Genomic DNA, 21,091 nt, shown 5'->3' on the forward strand with positions numbered 1-21,091 from the left:
TACAGACTGTACTTGTAAACATTTAGACTGTAAACACATATATAGATTTGTTTTCAAATCTACTGTGAAAATGGAGGGTGAACTTGGAAGGATTTTCTAGCTCTAAGAGTCTAGCCCTGGGCAGCTTGCTTAGTCTGAACCTGTGTGTCTCCATCAGTTAAATGATGACAACTGAGCACACTCATCATGCACTTCAGAGCTCTGTATATGTGCCTGATGGCTTATTCCCGTCCTTAGGGAATTCGAGGTAAAATGATTAGTGGGGTTCTGGCAGAGGAAGGGAGACCTCTTCTCTGCAACTTCCCCCAGGAGTTTGATTCTAATTTTATAGCCCATTACTAAGCCACTTGCAATAAAGGCTCTCAGGAGACTATTTTTCTAAGTAGGCTCAGGACATGAGAGAGTAGAAGCTAAAAATAAAGAGAACTTTGGAAAATGCAGAGAATTGAAAGATCAATGTACTGAGGACAGTGGGATTTTGGGGGGTTAGCAGACAGAGGTTTGAGTATGTTCCTAATTGTTTGGCCCCAATCCACGAAACCATCTGCCTCACTGCCTCCATCACCACACAACCAATGCGTGTAAACACCATACCTCTGTATCCCCAATGTAAATATCAAGCCTATTGCATTCTTTTTTTTTGAGTTAATGAACCTCTATTTATTTTTGTATTATTATTTTTTTTAATTGGAGGATAATTGCTTTATAATGTTGTATTGGCTTTTGCTATAAAATACGAATCAGCTGTGAGTATATGGATCGAACCTAGGTCTCTCACATTGTAGACAGATGCTTTACTGTCTGAACCACCAGGGAAGTCCAATATATATCAGATCAGATCAGATCAGCCACTCAGTCGTGTCCAACTCTTTGCGACCCCGTGAATCGCAGCACGCCAGGCCTCCCTGTCCGTTACCAACTCCCAGAGTTCACTCAGACTCATGTCCATCGAGTCAGTGATGCCATCCAGCCATCTCATCCTCTGTCATCCCCCTCTCCTCTTGCCCCCAATCCCTCCCAGCATCAGAGTCTTTTCCAATGAGTCAACTCTTCGCATGAGGTGGCCAAAGTACTGGAGTCTCAGCGTTAGCATCATTCCTTCCAAAGAAATACCAGGGCTGATCTCCTTCAGAATGGACTAGTTGGATCTCCTTGCAGTCCAAGGGACTCTCAAGAGTCTTCTCCAACACCACAGTTCAAAGCATCAATTCTTCGGCGCTCAGCCTTCTTCACAGTCCAACTCTCACATCCATACATGACCAATGGAAAAACCATAGCCTTGACTAGACGAACCTTTGTTGGCAAAGTAATGTCTCTGCTTTTGAATATGCTATCTAGGTTGGTCATAACCTTCCTTCCAAGGAGTAAGCGTCTTTTAATTTCATGGCTGCAGTCACCATCTGCAGTGATTTTGGAGCCCAGAAAAATAAAGTCTGACACTGTTTCCACTGTTTGCCCATCTATTTCCCATGAAGTGGTGGGACCGAATGCCATGATCTTCGTTTTCTGAATGTTGAGCTTTAAGCCAACTTTTTCACTCTCCACTTTCACTTTCATCAAGAGGCTTTTGAGTTCCTCTTCACTTTCTGCCATAAGGGTGGTGTCATCTGCATATCTGAGGTTATTGATATTTCTCCTGGCAATCTTGATTCCAGCTTGTGTTTCTTCCAGTCCAGCGTTTCTCATGATGTAGTCTGCATAGAAGTTAAATAAGCAGGGTGACAATATACAGCCTTGATGTACTCCTTTTCCTGTTTGGAACCAGTCTGTTGTTCCATGTTCAGTTCTAACTGTTGCTTCCTGACCTGCATACAAATTTCTCAAGAGGCAGATCAGGTGGTCTGGTATTCCCATCTCTTTTAGAATTTTCCACAGTTTATTGTGATCCACACAGTCAAAGGCTTTGGCATAGTCAGTAAAGCAGAAATAGATGTTTTTCTGGAACTCTCTTGCTTTTTCCATGATCCAGCGGATGTTGGCAATTTGATCTCTGGTTCCTCTGCCTTTTCTAAGACCAGCTTGAACATCAGGAAGTTCACGGTTCACATATTGTGAAGCCTGGCTTGGAGAATTTTGAGCATTACTTTACTAGCGTGTCAGATGAGTGCAATTGTACGGTAGTTTGAGCATTCTTTGGCATTGCCTTTCTTTGGGATTGGAATGAAAACTGACCTTTTCTAGTCCTGTGGCCACTGCTGAGTTTTCCAAATTTGCTGGCATATTGAGTACAGCACTTTCACAGCATCATCTTTCAGGATTTGGAATAGCTCAACTGGAATTCCATCACCTCCACTAGCTTTGTTCGTAGTGATGCTTTCTAAGGCCTGCTTGACTTCACATTCCAGGATGTCTGGCTCTAGGTCAGTGATCACACCATTGTGATTATCGGGGTCATGAAGATCTTTTTTGTACAGTTCTTTTGTGTATTCTTGTCACCTCTTCTTAATATCTTCTGCTTCTGTTAGGTCCATACCATTTCTGTCCTTTATCGAGCCCATCTTTGCATGAAATGTTCCTTTGGTATCTCTGATTTTCTTGAAGAGATCTCTAGTCTTTCCCATTCTGTTGTTTTCCTCTATTTCTTTGCATTAATTGCTGAAGAAGGCTTTCTTATCTCTTCTTGCTATTCTTTGGAACTCTGTATTCAGATGTTTATATCTTTCCTTTTCTCCTTTGCTTTTTGCTTCTCTTCTTTTCACAGCTATTTGTAAGGCCTCCCCAGACAGCCATTTTGCTTTTTTGCTTTCTTTTCCATGGAGATGGTCTTGATCCCCGTCTCCTGTATAATGTTACGAACCTCATTCCATAGTTCATCAGGCACTCTATCAGATCTAGGCCCTTAAATCTATTTCTCACTTCCAATATATATAGATAGATAGATAGATAGATAGATATAGATATATCCCCTCTCTCTTGAGCCTCCCTCCCACCGCCACCCATCCCACCTCTCCAGGTTTGCATTGCATTCTGATGTTGTTACTAGCTGAGGTCTAATAGACCATGAGCCCACTGGCAGGCAGTATCACCACTTAGTGGGATGATGACTTTGGTGTTAATCAGCTATGGAAAAGACAGTCATGCTCATTAAGGATGGAGGTGACTACAAGAGTACCTAGCAAGGTACTCACAGGTACAGGTGATTCCGCCATATAACATTTCTCCTCCATTGCCAATTTTGGAGGAACTAGAATGGATTTTTCCTTTGTCTTTATTAAGGAAAGGTAAGATTATTTATACCATAATTTTTGCATTGATTCTGCCCTGCCTTTTACTAGCTGTTTTGATAGTAATAATGCTTGAAATCAATGTCTTCCAGTTCTCTTCTACAGTAGAGATGATGCCTTTAAGTGATTTGAAATATGCTCCCTGTAATTTCATGCTTTGTCCTTTTGCCTGTGAAGTAACAAAAAATAAGCAGTATTCTTCTGTCTGACTCTTTTTGACCTCATGGACTGTAGCCCGCCAGGCTCCACTGTCCATGGAATTCTCCGGGCAAGAATACTGGAGTGGGTAGCCATTCCCTTCTGCAGAGGATCTTCCCCACCCAGGGATCAAACCCAGGTGTCCCACATTACAAGCAGATTCTTTACCATCTGAATCACCAGGGAAGCCCCATTCTTTTTCCATGATGGCACTTCAAATATTTGAATGAAACTATTGTTTCCTTACCCCATAATCCCTTTTCAAGTCAATTAATCTTAATCTTAATCCTTTAGCTATCTGTCACAGAGCTAAGAATGTAAGTCTCTGATGCTCCATGACTCTCCAAAATGATACTGCATAGAAATAATGAGAGCAAACATTTATTGAGCTCTTACTATGTGACAGATACTATCATTAAGTACTTTGCCTGTATTAATTCATTTAACTTTCACAACAGCCCTACAAAAAAATCTTATTACCTTCAGTTTAAACATGAGGAAACTAAGTCACCAAGAGGATAAATAACTTTCCTAAGGTTACCCAGTTCACAGGTGGCACAACTGGATTTTCAACCCAAACAGTTTGGTTCCAGACAACATAGTCTGAATCCCAATGCTGTGGGTCCCAAATCTCACTCATAACTGAGAGTCTGGAGCTCCTAACTCGAGAATAGCATAAGTTCAATGGGATACTAGTGCCTGCAAAATGGTAATGTGTCTTTCTTGAACAAGGTTCCATGGTCAAAAACATTTGGGAAATGCTGAGTAAGGTAACACTGAATAAGTTTCCACTCTGCAGGGCTTTCCAAACTCTTTAATATTTTCACAAGCATGAGGGGTCTCCAAAATCTAGATGCAGAATTTTCCAACCCTATTTAACCTTGGAACTCTCATCTAATAAAACACCTAATAATATGTGGCATTTGATAGACTATTGTTTAGGAAATACTGCCCTAAAATGTAGTTTAGATTCATCCTTATTCTTTTTCTTTTTATTTTTTCTGGCAGAAAATGATTTCATTTTATATAATCCAGAAGTTTAGCATCATCTACACAATATAAATGGCTTCCCCACAGGCTCAGCAATAAAGAATCTGTCTGCAATTCAGAAGACACAGGTTTGATCCCTGGGTGGGGAAGATCCCTTGGAGGAGGGCATGGCAACCCATTCCAGTATTCTTGCCTGGAGAATCCCACGGACAGAGGAGTCTGGTGCACTACAATCCATGAGGTCACAAACAGTCAGACGCGACTGAGCGACCAAGCACACATGCATACAATTTAAAGGCTTTGTATCTAATACTTACTTCTCCATTTGAAGTATACAAATACATTGTGGCCACCATAACCCCTTGGTTCTGCTACGCTGTGCTTACTGTGCTGTGATTACTAGCTCAGTCGTGTCTGCCTCTTTGCCACCCTATGCTATTCTGCTTTTTTTAAAATGGTCCTGCCTTGACTCTCGGTCATTGCAATTTGCTGTAAATGCTCACAATACACACTAAGCCATTCATTCTATTTTTTTTTATTTTCACTTTTTTGGGAAAAAAATTTAAATCAAGGCTCCTGAATATCTCTAGGCTTCTAACATCTTTCTCCTCTTCACACAGTCTCAAAGATTTCTCATGGGTTTCATAGATAACAGTTGGAAGCAGTAAAGGAACAGACATCATGTGAGAATCTTCTGTGGACTCAGAGTCATACCACGCATTTTATGTAGCATATACAACCTCCAGGACCTAGGGAGGTATGGATCATTAGTTCCAGTTTACAGATGAGTAAACAAAGGCACACATTAAACAACCTGTCACAGTCAATGAACTTTGGCATTCACCATCCCACGTGCAGGCCATGTTTCTTGGGTGCATTTCGTCCTGGTAAATAGTTACTTGTGGCTTATTTATTAGGTTGAAAACATCCTGTTAATTTACTATTATTTAATTTATTAACCTTAAGCTCTGACTCTCACAAGGAAAATGCTTATGAACCGTATAATACAAAGACAAAAATGTGACATTCCTGTATTTACAGATATATTCTTTCTCAGGATCAGCTTGCCATTCAGAAACCTCTCTGTCTCTCTTTTCTACACTCATTTCTTGCTCTCAGGCAGATATTTTTCTTCCTTACTTTGGATAGCCAGGTTTAATTTCATTAAAATAGACTTTATTTTTTAGATCAACTTTAAATTTACAAAAAAGTAAGAAGCTAGTAGAGAGAATTCCCATATATTCTGCAGCCAATTTCCCCTAATATTAGTGTCATGTATAAGTACTGAAGATGTGTTAAAATTAATGAACTGATGTTGATACACTTTCACAAACTAAGGACCATACTTTATTTGAATTTCTTTAGTTTGTGTCTCATGTCCTCTTTCTGCTCTACAGTCCCACTCAGGGCACTACATTATATTGAGTTGTCATATCCCCTGAGGCTCCTTTGGACTGGGACAACTTCCCAGACACTTCTAGTTGTTGATGACCTTGACAGTCTTGAAGAGTACTAGTCAAGTATTCTGTACCCTGTTCATTAACTGGAATTTGTCTGATGTTTTCCTCATGGTTAGACTGGGGTTATGGGTTTAGGGAAAGAAGATCACAGAGGTGAAGGGCCATTTCATCAAGTCACTCTGTATGGCCCACACCTAAGGAGTGAAGAGTTATATTCTTTTCCTTCTTTGACTCCAGAGTATCTGTTTAAATTATTTGGCATTCTTCTGGCTGGGAGATCTGTCTCTTCACCTATTTATGTATTTAGTCACCAGGTAGAGTCACCCCTAAAGTACTAGGGGTAAAAAATTATTTGGTTCAAAAATATTTCTTCTTGCAATCCAGGGCAAAAGCATTTTTGAAAGTCTATTTTCCTTTGCTCACATTTAAATATAATTTCATTCTTTTTCATTTATGATTTTATATTGGAGTATGATTGCTTTACAAAGTTGTGTTAGTGTCTGCTGTACAACAAAGTGAATCAGCTATAACTATACATATATCCCCTTCCTCTTAAGCCTCCTTCCCACCAACCACCCCCTACCGCATTCCACCCCTCTAGGTCATGGCAGAGCACTGAGCTGAGCTCCCTGTGCTCTGCAGCAGCTTCCCACTAGCTATCTGTTTTACACATGGTACTGTATATATGTGAGTGCTACTCTCTCAATTCATCCCACTCTCTCCTCCCCCCAGTGTGTCCCATGCTTGTTCTCTACATCGGCGGCTCTATTCCTACCCTGTAAATAGGTTCATCTGTACCATTTTTCTAGATTCCATATATTATTTCATTCTTAACTGAACATTTTATATATATAAACTGAGCCTATAGAGGATATAAAGATGACTCACACAAGGTTCCCTGCCTGAAGAAACAATCCTTGGGATCAATCAGAAATGTATGCATTTCACAAGGTAAATAAGTGCTGTGAAAGTGTTAGTCTATAGTCCACAGTTAAAAAGTGCTTTGGGAACATTGAGAGAATAGTACAGTCATCCTTCTGTATCCGTGGAGGACTGATTCCAGGACCCCATGGGTACCAAAATCCCTGGATGCTCAAGACTCTCATATAAAATGGCAGTACTAGCATAATGAATACAGTCAGTCCTCCCTACCAGTGAGCTGCACATCTGTGGATTCAACCAACCCCAGATAGAAATTTTAGTTGAATCTGAAGGCGGTATGACTTGTAAATATGAAGGCCAACTCAATTACTTCAAGCAAAGTTTGATACAGGAAGAGGGAGTCCAGTGTTGGCTTCCTGGGTGTGCAACCACGATTCTGAATGATCCTAATTATGAAATGGAGAAACCTTAGCTCACAGACAATGAAAGACTTATCTAAGATCACACAGTTGGGTAATGTAAGAGCCTAAGCTGAAAATCAAGTCTTCCAGTTCTAGACTCTATGTTCTTTTCACTGCATCCAACCAGAAGATAACACAGAAGTCTGCTATGCCATTATTTAAAACAGAAATGAATAGAGCACTTACCTCAAATAAACGTAATACTCTGGCCAGTGCACCAACTTCTTCTTTGAGTGAGAAGATCAGCGATACAGCATTTTGATCAGAGTTGCCTTCAATATAGCTCGTTTCCTATAGGAGTAAATGCACTTGGGTAAAATGCTTTCTTCACAGCTCAACAATTCAGTCCTATGAAACCCCCAAGGAAGAAGAGAGCATGAACTTTCTCTACTAGTTAAGCCTTGGAATACAATGAGCTACATACATTCTATATAGAAGTATATGTGCAAGGGAAAATAAGTAAATCAAGGAAAGTAAAACATTAAATGATGCTCACAGATCATATTTCAATTTTAGAAAACTCTAATTATTCACTGGGGCTTCCCTGGTGGCTGAGATGGTAAACAATCTGCCCGCAATGCAGGAGATCCAGGTTCAACCCCTGGGTTGAGAAGAGTCCCCTGGAGAAGGGAATCACTACCCACTCCAGTATTCTTGCCTGGAGAATTCCACGGACAGAGAAGCCTGACCAGTTACAGTCCATGGGGTCACAGAGTCAGACACAACTGAGTAATTAACACACACACAATTATTCACTGATGTCACCAGTCACTCTAAAGATTGCCTTTCAGTGACACTTACAAGTGCGAGGTACAATCAGGGCTCTGAGAGAAATAAATGAATAAGAGGATGCCCCATTCATCAGCAGCCCAAATTTTTACGTAATAGACACATACACAATAAGCAAGGTAAGTAGAAAAAGATCTTAAAGGTGGTATGATGGTTCAATAATTGTCCAGGAAAACACTGAGAAACAGAGGGTAGAAAATACTAAAGTTAGAACACACACAGGCTTTTAGCTCCAAAGACATGGGTTGGAATCCTTTCTCTTCCATTGACCTACCAGAGCACTTTGGGACCAACAGCTTAACCTTCTTAATTTCCTCATGTGAGAAATCAGGCTAATGTATAATCATGCCAAGCCCTATCAAAACAGTATTCAGATGATGAAAGAAAGACAGAAAATATTTAAAATATAATATTAATAAAAGCATTCAAAATGATGGAAATATTAAAAATACCCACAAAAGATTTCTTGGCCTTCAGGAAAGAGCTCGCAGGAGCATTAACTTGTTCCCAGATGCTGGGATCTGAGATACCAATTGTTGAAAAGGAGTCACAGAATACATAAGAGCACACAATTAACCCACTGGAAGATAGACATCTTAAAACAGCAAAGAATGTCAAGGATCTAATATTTTCTCCAGCCATGTGATAGCAAATTAAGGTGGGACTAGGGTTGCCACTCCAGAAAGGGTTGGCCAAAATCTTAAAATGTTAAAGTTAAAGATTAAATTAGGTTTTACAATAATACACAAAGTTCCACGTGTGCTTTCAAATAAACATCATATACCTAAAACTGGGAACAAAAACTCCATGCAGAACAATTACTCTCTTATAAGCAAGTTAATGAAATTAGTGGAATGGATGTTGCGTTATCTCAGTGAGAAGGCTGGCTGGGCAGGCTCTTGGTGACTTGGCATCTTAATCTCTGTGTGGCCACTGATGAAATTCTTTTAATTCAGAGAATTCAGATTTTCCCAGAACCTCACCTGAAACAGTGTGGGCGAAGAACCAAAATTATCAGTAAGTGTGATTAGAGGGAGCCTTAGATGAATAGCAAGACCAAACTGTTATATATCTTTGTATAGACCACAGTACTATCTTTCTAAAACTTTTTTTTTGATCTACCATATATTAAAAGCCCTATAAAGTCATGTCTGACTCTTTGTGACCCCATGGATTGTCTGTCCATGGGATTCTCCAGGCAAGAATACTGGAGTGGGTTGCCATGCCCTTCTACAGGGGATCTTCCCAACCCAGAGATTCAACCCCTGTCTCATGTCTCCTGCACTGGCAGGCAGGTTCTTTACCACTAGTACCACCTGGTTAGTATACTGTCCTAAGCATTATAATAAGCACTTGATTTGGATTATCTCATTTAATTTTGATAACAATCTAGAAAATAGGTTTTCTCCAAGTGCCGTTTTTATTGATGACAAGAGGAAGGCTTAGAGAATTTAAATAACTCATCCAGAGCTGCACAGTTAGCAGTGGAGCCCATGTCACTGGATGCCAGCACTCTGTCCATGAATCACAACTTCCTGTGGACTCTACTTTCTGTCTCTGACCCTGCCAGAGACACACAAATCAGTCTCTGATGTCAGTCTTCTTCCTAGGAGAGAACACTAAGCCTTCAGTTCTTCCCAGTTTCCTTGAAATGACGAAACATTTCTATTTCTAGTTCACTTGGCAACATTATCCTCTCCTGTTGGCCTCCAGGAAACAGAACATTTCAACAGAAGTCACCTACGACTAGTGCGATTCAGATGTGAATGTATGGAACTCTGTCAGCCACTACCTCCCCACTTCCACCCAGCCAGCCTGACCTTCTCCAGAAATGGCTCTCAGGGTCAGGCCTTTCTTTGGTTCCCACTGACAACAATCCAGCCCTCAGTGATTGGCAGTGATTGGATGCTTCTAGCAGAATTTAGGGCTTCCCTGATGTCTCAGACAGTAAAGAATCTGCCTGCAATGTGGGAGACCAAGGTTCGATGCCTAGGTTGGGAAGATCCCCTAGAGGAGGGCATGGCAACCCACTCTAGTGTTCTTGCCTGGAGAATCCCCATAGACAGAGGAGCCTGGTGGGCTACAGTCCATGGGGTCGCAAGGAGTCAGACATGACTTGGCAACTGAACAACAACATAGCCAACAATATACAATACCTCTTTCGAATTTTCAAAAGTCTCGTTGGTGCCTCATCTCCTGAGATTCACCCTCAGGAAACTCCTTTCCAGAAAACTGACTTCCTCCTTCCCCTTTCAACACCTCATTACAGGAAATGCACTGCATCCTACCCTCTTCCCCTTTCAAATCCATTACCCTTCCTCAAAAGCCCCACGGGTAGTACTTCTCTCAGAAAACTTCTGTACTCCTCAGCCAAGGTGGATAATCCCTCCTCAATCTAGGTATTCCGTTTGTCTCCTGATGCCCACATGGGACTTGAGAATAACTGACTCACAGAGATAGGCTTGTCCACAATCTCATTTTGGGGAAACTATGGGCCAAAGAAAGTGACTCACCTGAGAGCACACAGGCAGTGCATGGCAGGTTAAGAACTCAGGCTCCTACTATGGAGAACAGTATGGAGGTCCTTCATAAAACTAAAAACAGAATTGCCATATGATCCAGCAATCCCACTCCTAGACATATATCTGGACAAAACTATATTTCAAAAAAATACATGCACCTCAATATTCATAGCACCACTATTCACAATAGCTAAGACCTGGAAACAATCGATATGTCCATCTGACAGATGAATGGATAAAGTTGTAGTACATATATATATACCAGCATATATATATATATATATATAATATATTATATATTACTGGGAGAAATATCAATAACCTGAATATGCAGATGACACCACCACCCTTATTATTTTGAAATGAGGAAACAGACTCAGCAAGATTAAGTGGCTTGTCCAAGGACACTCAGCTAATGAGCGGCAGAGCCTGTAAAGTGAACCTAAGTCCAATAACTCCAAAATCCTTAATCTAAATCCCAGTGACCCAACTGGAACAATAGCTCCCCTTTTCAAAGCTTGAGGGACCTGAACTGAAAGGAAGCTTATGGAATTTTGTGAAATGATGTGATCTTGGGTGGATTCTGATTCCAGTACTGTTCTGTGGACCAGCATGGGATCTTGGACAAATCTTTTCCAGAATGTGTTTAAACTGGCTCATAACCTGTAATTATTTGCTTCAAATAGATATGTGACTTAAAAACACATGTACACTCAGGATGCATAAAGGTACAGAAAATTAGTTTAAAAACTAGAAAAGGAGAAAGAAAGCAGAGAGAAAAAAAATCTTTACTAGCAACCAAGAAGAAAAGAATTTTGATCACTGAGAATTGTACAACTGCCCTCATCTCACATGCCAGCAAAGTAGTACTCAAAATTCTCCAAGTTACGCTTCAACAGTACGCAAATCATGAACTTCCAGATGTTCAAGCTGGACTTACAAAAGGCAGAGGAACCAGAGATCAAATTGCCAACATCCGTTGGATCATCAAAAAAGCAAGAGAGTTCCAGAAAAAAATCTACTCTTGCTTTATTGACTATGCCAAAGTGTTTGACTGTGTGGATCACAAAAAACTGTGGAAAATTCTTCAAGAGATGGGAATACCAGATCACCTGACCTGCCTCCTGAGAAATGTGTTTGCAGGTCAGGAAGCAACAGTTAGAACTGGACAATGAACAACAGACTGGTTCCATATCGGGAAAGGAGTACATCAAGCCTATATTTTGTTACCCGCTTATTTAACTTATATGCAGAGTACATCATGAGAAACGCTAGGCTGGAATCAAGATTCCACAAGCTGGAATCAAGATTGCTGGGAGAAATATCAATAACCTCAGATATGCAGATGACACCACCCTTACATCAGAAAGAGAAGAAGAACTAAAGAACCTCTTAATGAAAAAAGTTGGCTTAAAACTCAACATTCAGAAAATTAAGATCATGGCATCCGGTCCCATCACTTCATGGAAAACAGATGGGGAAGCAATGGAAACAGTGACAGACTTTATTATTTTGGGCTCCAAAATCACTACAGATGGTGACTGAAGCCATGAAATAAAAGACGCTTGCTCCTTGGAAGAAAAGCTATGACCAACCTAGACAGCATATTAAAAAGCAGAGACATTACTTTGCCAACAAAAGTCCATCTAGTCAAAGCTATGGTTTTTCCAGTAGTCATATATGGATGTGAGAGTTGGAATATAAAGACTATATTCTGCTGAGTGCCGAAGAATTGATGCTTTTGAACTGTGGTGTTGGAAAAGACTCTTGAGAGTCCTTTGGACTGCAAGGAGATCCAACCAGTCTACCCTAAAGGAAATTAGTCCTGAATATTCATTGGAAGGACTGATGCTGAAACTCCAATACTTTGGATACCTGATGTGAAGAAGTGACCCTGATGATGGGGAAAGATTGACGGCAGGAGGAGAAGGGGACAACAGAGGATGAGATGGTTGGATGGCATCATCAACTAGATAGACATGAGTTTGAGTTGGTGATGGACAGGGAAGCCTGGCGTGCTACAGTCCATGGTAGCACGTGTCAAAGAGTTGGACACGACTGAGTGACTGAACTAAACAGAGAAATACACTTAACAACAGAAATAAGTTCTTTTTGCTTTTGTCTAACAAATACATTCTATTGTTAATATATTTGGAAAAAGAGCAGTTTTCATAACTACAAGCAATTAATCTACAGCAAAGATATTCCAGGGGTACTCACTGCTGACCTTAGCGCTTTTGGGGGTCATGGGCAGAGGTGTGTTTTCACATGTGTGATTATACAAACACACATCTACAGTGTAAGACACCCAGAAACAAGAGCAGAAATCCTGCTGTGGACACACTAAGCCTGTATATTGCAGAATTTATCTATAGGAGGAAGCAGTGTGGTTGCAGAGCACAGGGTATTGCAGTCAGACCTGGGTTTGAACACTGACTCTGTGCCATTTAGAGCTATGATTTCTGAGTTTCCTTCATCTTTTAATCCGTCGCCCCATTCTATTTTTCTTCACAGCACTTATCCTCCACATGAAATTATAAGTTCATTTGGTTAAATGTTACAGTCTTGTCTCCTCCAAAAGAATTGAAGTTTCACCAGGGCAGACCTTATACCAGCTAGCTGTGCCTAGCTTAGAGTAGGTGCTCAATAAGTCTTTGTTGAGTTGAGTGAACGAACGAGCCAGACATCTCTTGCAGGATTGTTGTGCTTGCATGTGTAGATCAGCCTTCTATCTGGACTACACCTAGGGCATTCTGCTTATCTGGGTTAGAGCTTCAGGAAGGTATAAATGTGTCTTTTTGTAGACTGTCAGAGCTGGAGTCCTAGAGACTCAAAGGTGTTAGTAGCTCAGTCCTGTTCGACTCTTTGCGACCCCATGGACTGTAATCCACCAGGCTCCTCTGCCCACAGAATTCTCCAGGCAAGAATATGGAGTGGGTAGCCATTCCCTTATCCAGGGGATCTTCCCGACCCTGGGGTCAAACCTGGGTCTCCCACATGGCAGGCAGATTCTTTACCATCTGAGTCACCAAGGGAAGCCCTCCTAGGGACTATTTTCTACCCACCTCCCCCACGTCCTAGCCCCCTCCCCCTGTTTTACAGATCCCAAACTGAGCCTCTTCACCCAGTTAGGGGACTTCTTGATGATACACAACATCAGCAAACTAAACACAGAGTCCACGTCACCTGATCCTGGGCCCATCACCTTTCCACTAAGAAGTTCCACCAGCCACTGGGCTTGACTCAGTGTGTGTTCCTCCTGCCAGTATTCTGATACATTTCGTTGAACAAACAAATCATTTCTGGCTAGATACCCCTGGCACTTCTATATTCCAGAAAGTGTGCTAAGAGCTTTAAAGATGTTATTTCACTTGATTCTCATACTAACTCTAGGATATGGGTATTTTTATTCCAACCTTTCAAATGAATAGACTTGCGGCTCTGCAAAGTTAAATAGCTTGCTTTCAACACACAGGTGTTACAGGGCACTCTCTAAACCTTCCTCTTTACACACCACACCCCCACCCCCCGCCATCATTGATAGTGACAATTTGTGATTCTTAGGCTTCTAAGTGCTCTGTAAATGAAGTTTTCAGTTCCCATGGCTCCCTAACCAGATTGTTGCCCCTAACCTCCTGCCATGCTTGCGGGGATCCCACAGCCAGCAGCCCAGAAGCTAAATAACGCCACAGCTGGGGTCTGTTCTGGGATCTGACACCCATGGCGTCCCTCTTCAACATGAAGTTCTGTCTCCCAAGTCCTACATACCATTTCCAAAGGAAGTCTTTCTCTTGGGATTAAAAAAAAAAAGTCCACTTTTCTACACTCTCTAGTTATACTAAAACATCAATCATCCTCTGCCTCCAGCCCCCCTGGTCTTTAAATCATTCTTAATAATCCTACAGATGACAAATCCCCATAGACCCACCTTATCTCCCAGGGGTGGGCTTTAAGTCTGAACCCTAAATTCTGGGAATGTGGCCAGTCAATTAAAGAACATACTCTGCAGTTGTTCACCTCAAGGGACAGGGAACACTTTCTAGAGAATAGAATGCACCCTGGTCGTTATTCTTGCCACATTTAAGGTTCTCTTACATTCCAAGTTCAAGGCTGACTCTCGAATATTTTCCTCTGTGTTTAATTTTCTCCTTCCCCAGGTGGGAGTAAGTCTGGGACATGGCGTTTTCTCCCAAAGGTGAAAAAAAGGATACAATTTCTTACAATTTTGCCATTTTGATTCCTGGCTGAGAACACGTGTAAACATCACAGAAGAGTAAATCCGGGTGGACCCCAACTCCCATTCCAGATTGTTAAGGACCAATGTACAGAAGAAAAAGAAGGCGACAGAGACTTATGTAAAGACACACAGAGAGTCCATCCGTGGCAGCTCTGAAAGCCGATCCCCAACTCCTGCAGCTCATTCCCTGAATGAGCTCTCTCCTTGGGAATGTCCTCTCCTTGGGAATGTCCTCTCCTTGGGAAACGTGTTGAGCACATGTGTCATCTGTCAACTTCCTAAACGTTTCCATCCTCCTCAAATGAACTCTCAATGTCCTGGTGAGTTGATGGGAGTTTGAAACACCAACACTGCTCTGACCTCTTTCCACGGCGGGAGGGGTGCAAACTCCCCTCCCTGCGAAGCTAAGCGCCCCCCACCACCCCACCCTAGGCTCACCTGTCCAAAGTCGCTGAGTTTCCTGCCCAAGGCTCGGCTCTCCAGGACCAGAGCTGACATACTGGCCTTCTCTACAGTTACCAGCCGTCAGCCGCAGGGAGATTTGCAAACAGCGCAAACAACACGTGGTGCTGAGGTTTTTAACCTGGCTTTAGGGAGGAGCGCCTCCAAGATGTCTCCTGACGCGTACCCGCCGCAGGAACGCCCCGCGATGGGCGTTGTGCTGACGCTGCAGGGCTCTGGGTCGGGACTTGGGCCACCCAGAGGGGAGGGGCAGGGGGAGCGGCCCGGGAGGGTGTGGCGGGCGCGGAGAGGCCGAACTTGACTGTCCTCCTGGGATGTTGGAAGGCCAGCGAGGGAGGCAGGACCACCTGTGCCCTGGCGATTAGACAGGTTGGGCATTTCCAGGACTCTCCAAAGCCTGGGCACAGATTCTCTGCCACTGGAGTAAATCTGTGGCTGCCTGATGAAATTATAAGAAGCAGAGTCAGTATCTTAGTTGATGTTTGGGGAGGGGTTCCTTTCTATTAACCACCAAAGAAACGACCTTTTGGGGTCTGACTTCAGAAAACTAAATAGATGACGTTGTGAATACTGGGCACTGTTGCTAAGGAGCAAAGGTGAGAGCACGACCTGGGTTGAAATGCAGCCAGTGTGTCACTGAGCTGTTTACATCTCTGCTGGGAGGGAGCACGCAGAAGAGGATGGTAGCGCCGCCTTACCAGGACGTTTTAGTAAGACTGTGGGTAAGAGAAAACATGAGGTGACACCTTTAACATTAAGTAGAGTTTTTGCCCTCTGAGCCACTCCCCCTCCACCCTCCACCCTCCCAGGTGGCGCTAGTGGTAAAGAACCCGCCTCCCAATGCAGGAGGCATAAGAGACGAGGGTTCGATCCCTGGGTTAGGAAGATCCCCTGGAGGAGGGCATGGCAACCCACTTCACTATTCTTGTATCCTCTGTCCATGGGATAGGAGAATTCCTGGAGAATCCCATGGGCAGAGGAGCCTGGTGGGCTAGGAGCCGCAAGGTTACAGAATCCGAAAGGAGTTAGTACTCACGCAGAGTTCTTGCAGTATAGTTCAACACTCAGTAACTGGGGGATACTGCTTAAAAGTATACCATAGCAGATGCCTACTGCAGACCTTTCTTATGTGCCAGGTGGTGATGGAGATGCAGGGGGGACCCTGCCTCCCCCACCATGCTTCCACCATTCTGGAAGACAGACAGCAAACATATAAGTAAGTTTAGGCAGAGTTAAGCCTTCTGAAGAAAATAAAATAGGGGGATGGGCTAATCTGCAGGAAGATATCATTCACCTCCACTTTTTCAGTTCTGACACTGAGACGAGACATTCATTCCCAGCAGGCAAAACAACACTGCAAAGACAGAAGTTCAGAAAAGATGTGAAAACAAATCAAGATTGTCAAGGCCTTGAGTCTCTGCCTAATATTTAGCCAGGAGAGTGTAATGGGCTAAGGGAAAACAAGTCAACAAGCCAATAATAGAGGCTGCTAGAAATCCACCCATTCCCCTCCCATAATTCTTTGAAGGAATGACCAGGCACCTGCCAAAAAATTAAAAAAAAAAAAAAATCTCAGATTTGGGATTCAAAACAAACAGATTGACTCCTGATTCCACCTCTAACTTTGGCCAAGTCCTTGCCTCAGTTTGTCTTTAAAATGGGGTTTTAACAGGGAGCCCAGCTCAGTGCTCTGTGATGACCAGGAGGGTGATATGAAGGTGGGGTGGAAGGGAGGCTCAAGAGGCAAGGGGTATATATGGGCTTATGGCTGATTCGTGTTGTTGTACTGCAGAAACCAACACAACTTTGTGAAGCAATTATCCTCCAATTAAAAATAAATAAATAATAAATTTAAGAGGCAAAAAAAATAAAATAAAATGGGGCGGGTTGTTTAGGATTCTTGGAGCCTCTATTACGTGTCTGGCTTTCTACTGGTTGCTGTGAATACAGACGGAAGTATAATTTATGTCCAAAAGGAGTCTTTGGGTGTGTGATTAATATTCCCTGTGGTCAGATGGAGAATCAATGTTGTTGAACATAGACGAGCAAGACCTTGACTTCCACCCTCGGGAGAATCCATATCCTGTATCGGACTCCAGTGCTTTTCTAGTGTGATAGACATGAGGTTCAGCCCCTAGGTCTAGAAGATCCTGCGGAGCAGGAAATGGCAACCTGCTCCAGTATACTTGCCTGGAAAATGCTATGGACAGAGAAGCCTGGTGGGCTACAGTCCATGGGACCACAAAGAGTAGGATATGACTGAGTGACTAAGCTTGCACATACACACAGACGTGAGATGAAGAGTTTTCCTCCACCCCAAGATTGCCTTGCAAACATCACTTCATCCCTTGATGTTGCTGCCATACTAAGGAGAGCAATGAATGTGACAACCCTGTTATGTTGCTATTTAAGAAGCATGCAATGAATGAAAGCAAGCAATAACAGCTTCTTACTTAAATAAGTGCACACTGTATAGTAGACACTGCCAAGCATTCCCCATGCGTGGTTTCATTTTTCCCCTCCAAAACCTTGACCTATGAATCCCCACTTTATAAATAAAGAAACTGAGACACAGAAAGTTTAAATAAGTAGTTCAAAGCCAAACTACATTTCACCCAGTTCCAAGGCACTGGCTCTTACATACTCTTCCTTCCCTTCTAAAATTAAGAACAGCAATGATTTTTAGGACAACAAAATAATAGCACTTCTTTTTTCTTTTCTCATCTACTAAAAATAAAATTCTTAATTTCCTCTCTTATAAAAATGACCCAGATCTGTGTTGGGAGGAGAGCACAATTAGTTGTCTGCTGCTTTAGGGAAAAACATTTAGTAGCTTCTTTTCAAAATTGTTTTGGCTTAAAGGGGAAATTTATCCATGCAATAAGATTAAAACTCACTTACCATGAGATTGCTGATGACATGAATTTTGTACTGTTTTTTTTTTTTAAACTATCATTTAAATTGGGATGGAATACAATGTGTTGCTATTGTGAACAAGGGTGGTGGTGAGCCCTAAGAAAATTAGTGTAAAAGGAACAGCCAAGAATTCAGCCTGTGTGGAGAGGGCGTGGAGAAAGGGGAACCCTCTTACACTGTTGGTGGGAATGCAAACTAGTACAGCCACTATGGAGAACAGTGTGGAGAATCCTTAAAAAACTGGGAACAGAACTGCCATACAACCCAGCAATCCCAATGCTGGGCATACACACTGAGGAAACCAGAATTGAAAGAGTCATGTGTACCTCAGTGTTCATCGCAGCACTATTTACAATAGCCAGGACATGGAAGCAACCTAGATGTCTATCAGCAGACGAATGGATAAGAAAGCTGTGGTACATACACACAATGGAATATTACTCAGCTGTTAAAAAGAATGCATTTGAATCAGTACTAATGAGGTGGATGAAACTGGAGCCTATTATACAGAGTGAACTAAGTCAGAAAGAAAAACACTAATATGCAAGACAGTAAAAGAGACACAGATGTAAAGAATAGACTTTTGGACTCTGTGGGAGAAGGCAAGGGTGGGATGATTTGAGAGAATAGCATTGAAACACGTATATTACATATATGAAATAGACGACCAGTCCAAGTTTTATGCGTGAAACAGGGCACTCAAAGCCAGTGCACTGGGACAACCCTGAGGGATGGGGGTGGGAGGTGTGAGGGGGGTTCAGGATGGGGGACGCATGTACACCCGTGGCTGATTCATGTCAACGTATGGCAAAAGCACTACAATGTTGTAAAGTAATTAGACTCCAATTAAAATAAATAAATTCTTTTTTTTTTTTTTTTTACAAAAAGAGAGAGAATTCAGCCTGTCGACCACTGAGATTTGCTGACCGACCAGGAAGAGGTAGGCACCATGTCGCAAGATGTGCAGTTGTATACCTGGTAAACTTAGAGTTGACCTTCACTTGGAAGTTGAAGATTTCCCAATCACTGCAGGTTATCAAAAACTTGTCATTTAACCTCACAGGTAGAGAGTTGAGTTAATCATAATCTCTGAGTTCATGGCAAGTAATCAAAACCTCCAAGGCCTGTCTCTTGTTTTATTTATTCATACTCTTTTATCTTCATGCCACATTCCCATTCCTTTCCCCTAGATACGACATCCTTAACATGTTTTAATATTTAGTCGTGGATTTATTAGCTACAAGGAAATATTGGTGTGTGTACATATTTTTCATGAATATGAGTGATGTCATAATATAGATTTGTTGTTGTTGTTGTTTAGTCATTAAGCCATGTCCAACTCTTTTGTGACCCAGTGGACTGTAGCCCACCAGGATCCTCTGTCCCTGGGATTCTCCAGGCAAGAATACTGGAGAAGGCTGCCATTTCCCACTCCAGGGGATCTTACTGACCCAAGGTTTGAACCTGTGTCTCCTGCCTTGGCAGGCAGATTCCTTAACACTGAGCCATCTGGGAAGCCCCAGTATAAATTTACTATAGCATATCCATGTATATAGATTTTCTATAGATTTTCTGGTTTCTAACTTTTTTCTTTCTACATTCTTGGAACATGGTCATGCTACTGAATGTAGTAACTCTTTGCTCCTTTAACTAGTGTAGTATATTTCACACTGTGTAACTACCATATTTGATTTTTCCATTCCCCAGTGATGAATCCTAGGCTGTCTCTAACTTTACACCACCCTCAACAGTAATACTGTGGTAAATATCCTCATCCTTGTCTTCTCACATCCTGTGTGAGAATTTTTTCTGGGATAGAAGGATGAGGTCCTGAATCGTAGGAAACATGCATCCTTAATTTCACAAAGTAATGCCAGATTGCCCCCTTTGAATGGCTTGTATGAGTCCACATTCCCACCAGCACAGCAAACGGGTTCCTGTTGCTAGGTATCCTCAATATGGTCTTTTCCAAATGTCTGATTCCTTGCCAGTATGTTCAATATGAAAAGTTATGTTCCCCAGGGGCTCAGCTGGTAAAGAACTGCCGGTCAATGCAGGAGACTCAGGTTTGAACCCTGGGTCAGGAAGACCTCCTGGAGAAGGGAATGGCAACCCTCACCAGTATTCTTGTCTGAAAAATTCCATGGACAGAGGAGCCTGGCAGGTACAGTCCGTGGAGTTGCAAAGGGTCAGACACAACTACACATGCACACACACGTCTAATGAGTGGGTTTGAGCATCTATGTACTTAAGAACTACACTCTGAATGCTGCTAAGTCGCTTCAGTCGTGTCCGACTCTGTGCAACCCCATAGACGGCAGCCTACCAGGCTCCTCTGTCCCTGGGATTCTCCAGGCAAGAACACTGGAGTGGGTTGCCATTTCCTTCTCCAATGCATGCATGCTAAGTTGCTTCAGTCGTGTCTGACTCTGTGCGACCCCATAGATGGCAGCCCACCAGGCTCCGCTCTGAATAGTTCTTTATCAAACACTTTGCCTATTTTTATATTAGGATTCCTGGCTTTTGCATTTAATTGCAGGAATAATTTGTGTAGTCTCGATATTAGGCCTTGTGCCTTTCTCAGATCACTAAAGATATCATCTTGTCACCAATCACTCTCAGTTAACTGTCAACTGGTGTCTTTCCTTGAGAAAAGTTATAATTTACATATAATAAAAAATTGATCTTAAAAATGTTGTGGCTTGTGCTATTGGGATCTTTTTAAAGAAGTCCTTCCTTATTCCTATGTTGCTATGACACTGTTTCTTTCTTCTGTCATCCTGAGTTTTCTCTTTCACATTCAGATCTTTAATCTTTCTGGATCTCTTGTATATGAGATACAGTAATGACCCAGCTTTTTTTTTTTTTTCTTCTCTCTCCAAATCACAAGTCAGCTTTTCTATAACAAGTGCAAAAAATTTCCCCCAATTTTTATGTCAGAATTTTCTGA

General features: G+C 42.1%; 1 protein-coding gene across 1 annotated transcript in view; it reads right to left on the reverse strand.

Moving 5' to 3' along the window:
• PAH (phenylalanine hydroxylase) overlaps positions 1-15,360 on the reverse strand; it is a 90,260-nt gene extending 74,900 nt beyond the window's left edge. The window contains exons 1-2 of the mRNA XM_019961195.2: positions 15,202-15,360; positions 7,402-7,506 (exon numbers count right to left, since the gene is read on the reverse strand). Coding sequence (XP_019816754.1) covers positions 7,402-7,506; positions 15,202-15,261 — 165 coding nt within the window. The 5' untranslated portion in view covers positions 15,262-15,360. The remainder of the gene's footprint in view (positions 1-7,401; positions 7,507-15,201) is intronic.
• Between the last annotated feature and the right edge of the window lie 5,731 nt (positions 15,361-21,091).

This window comes from Bos indicus, chromosome 5, assembly GCF_029378745.1.
Source record: "Bos indicus isolate NIAB-ARS_2022 breed Sahiwal x Tharparkar chromosome 5, NIAB-ARS_B.indTharparkar_mat_pri_1.0, whole genome shotgun sequence".
Classification (NCBI taxonomy): domain Eukaryota; kingdom Metazoa; phylum Chordata; class Mammalia; order Artiodactyla; family Bovidae; genus Bos; species Bos indicus.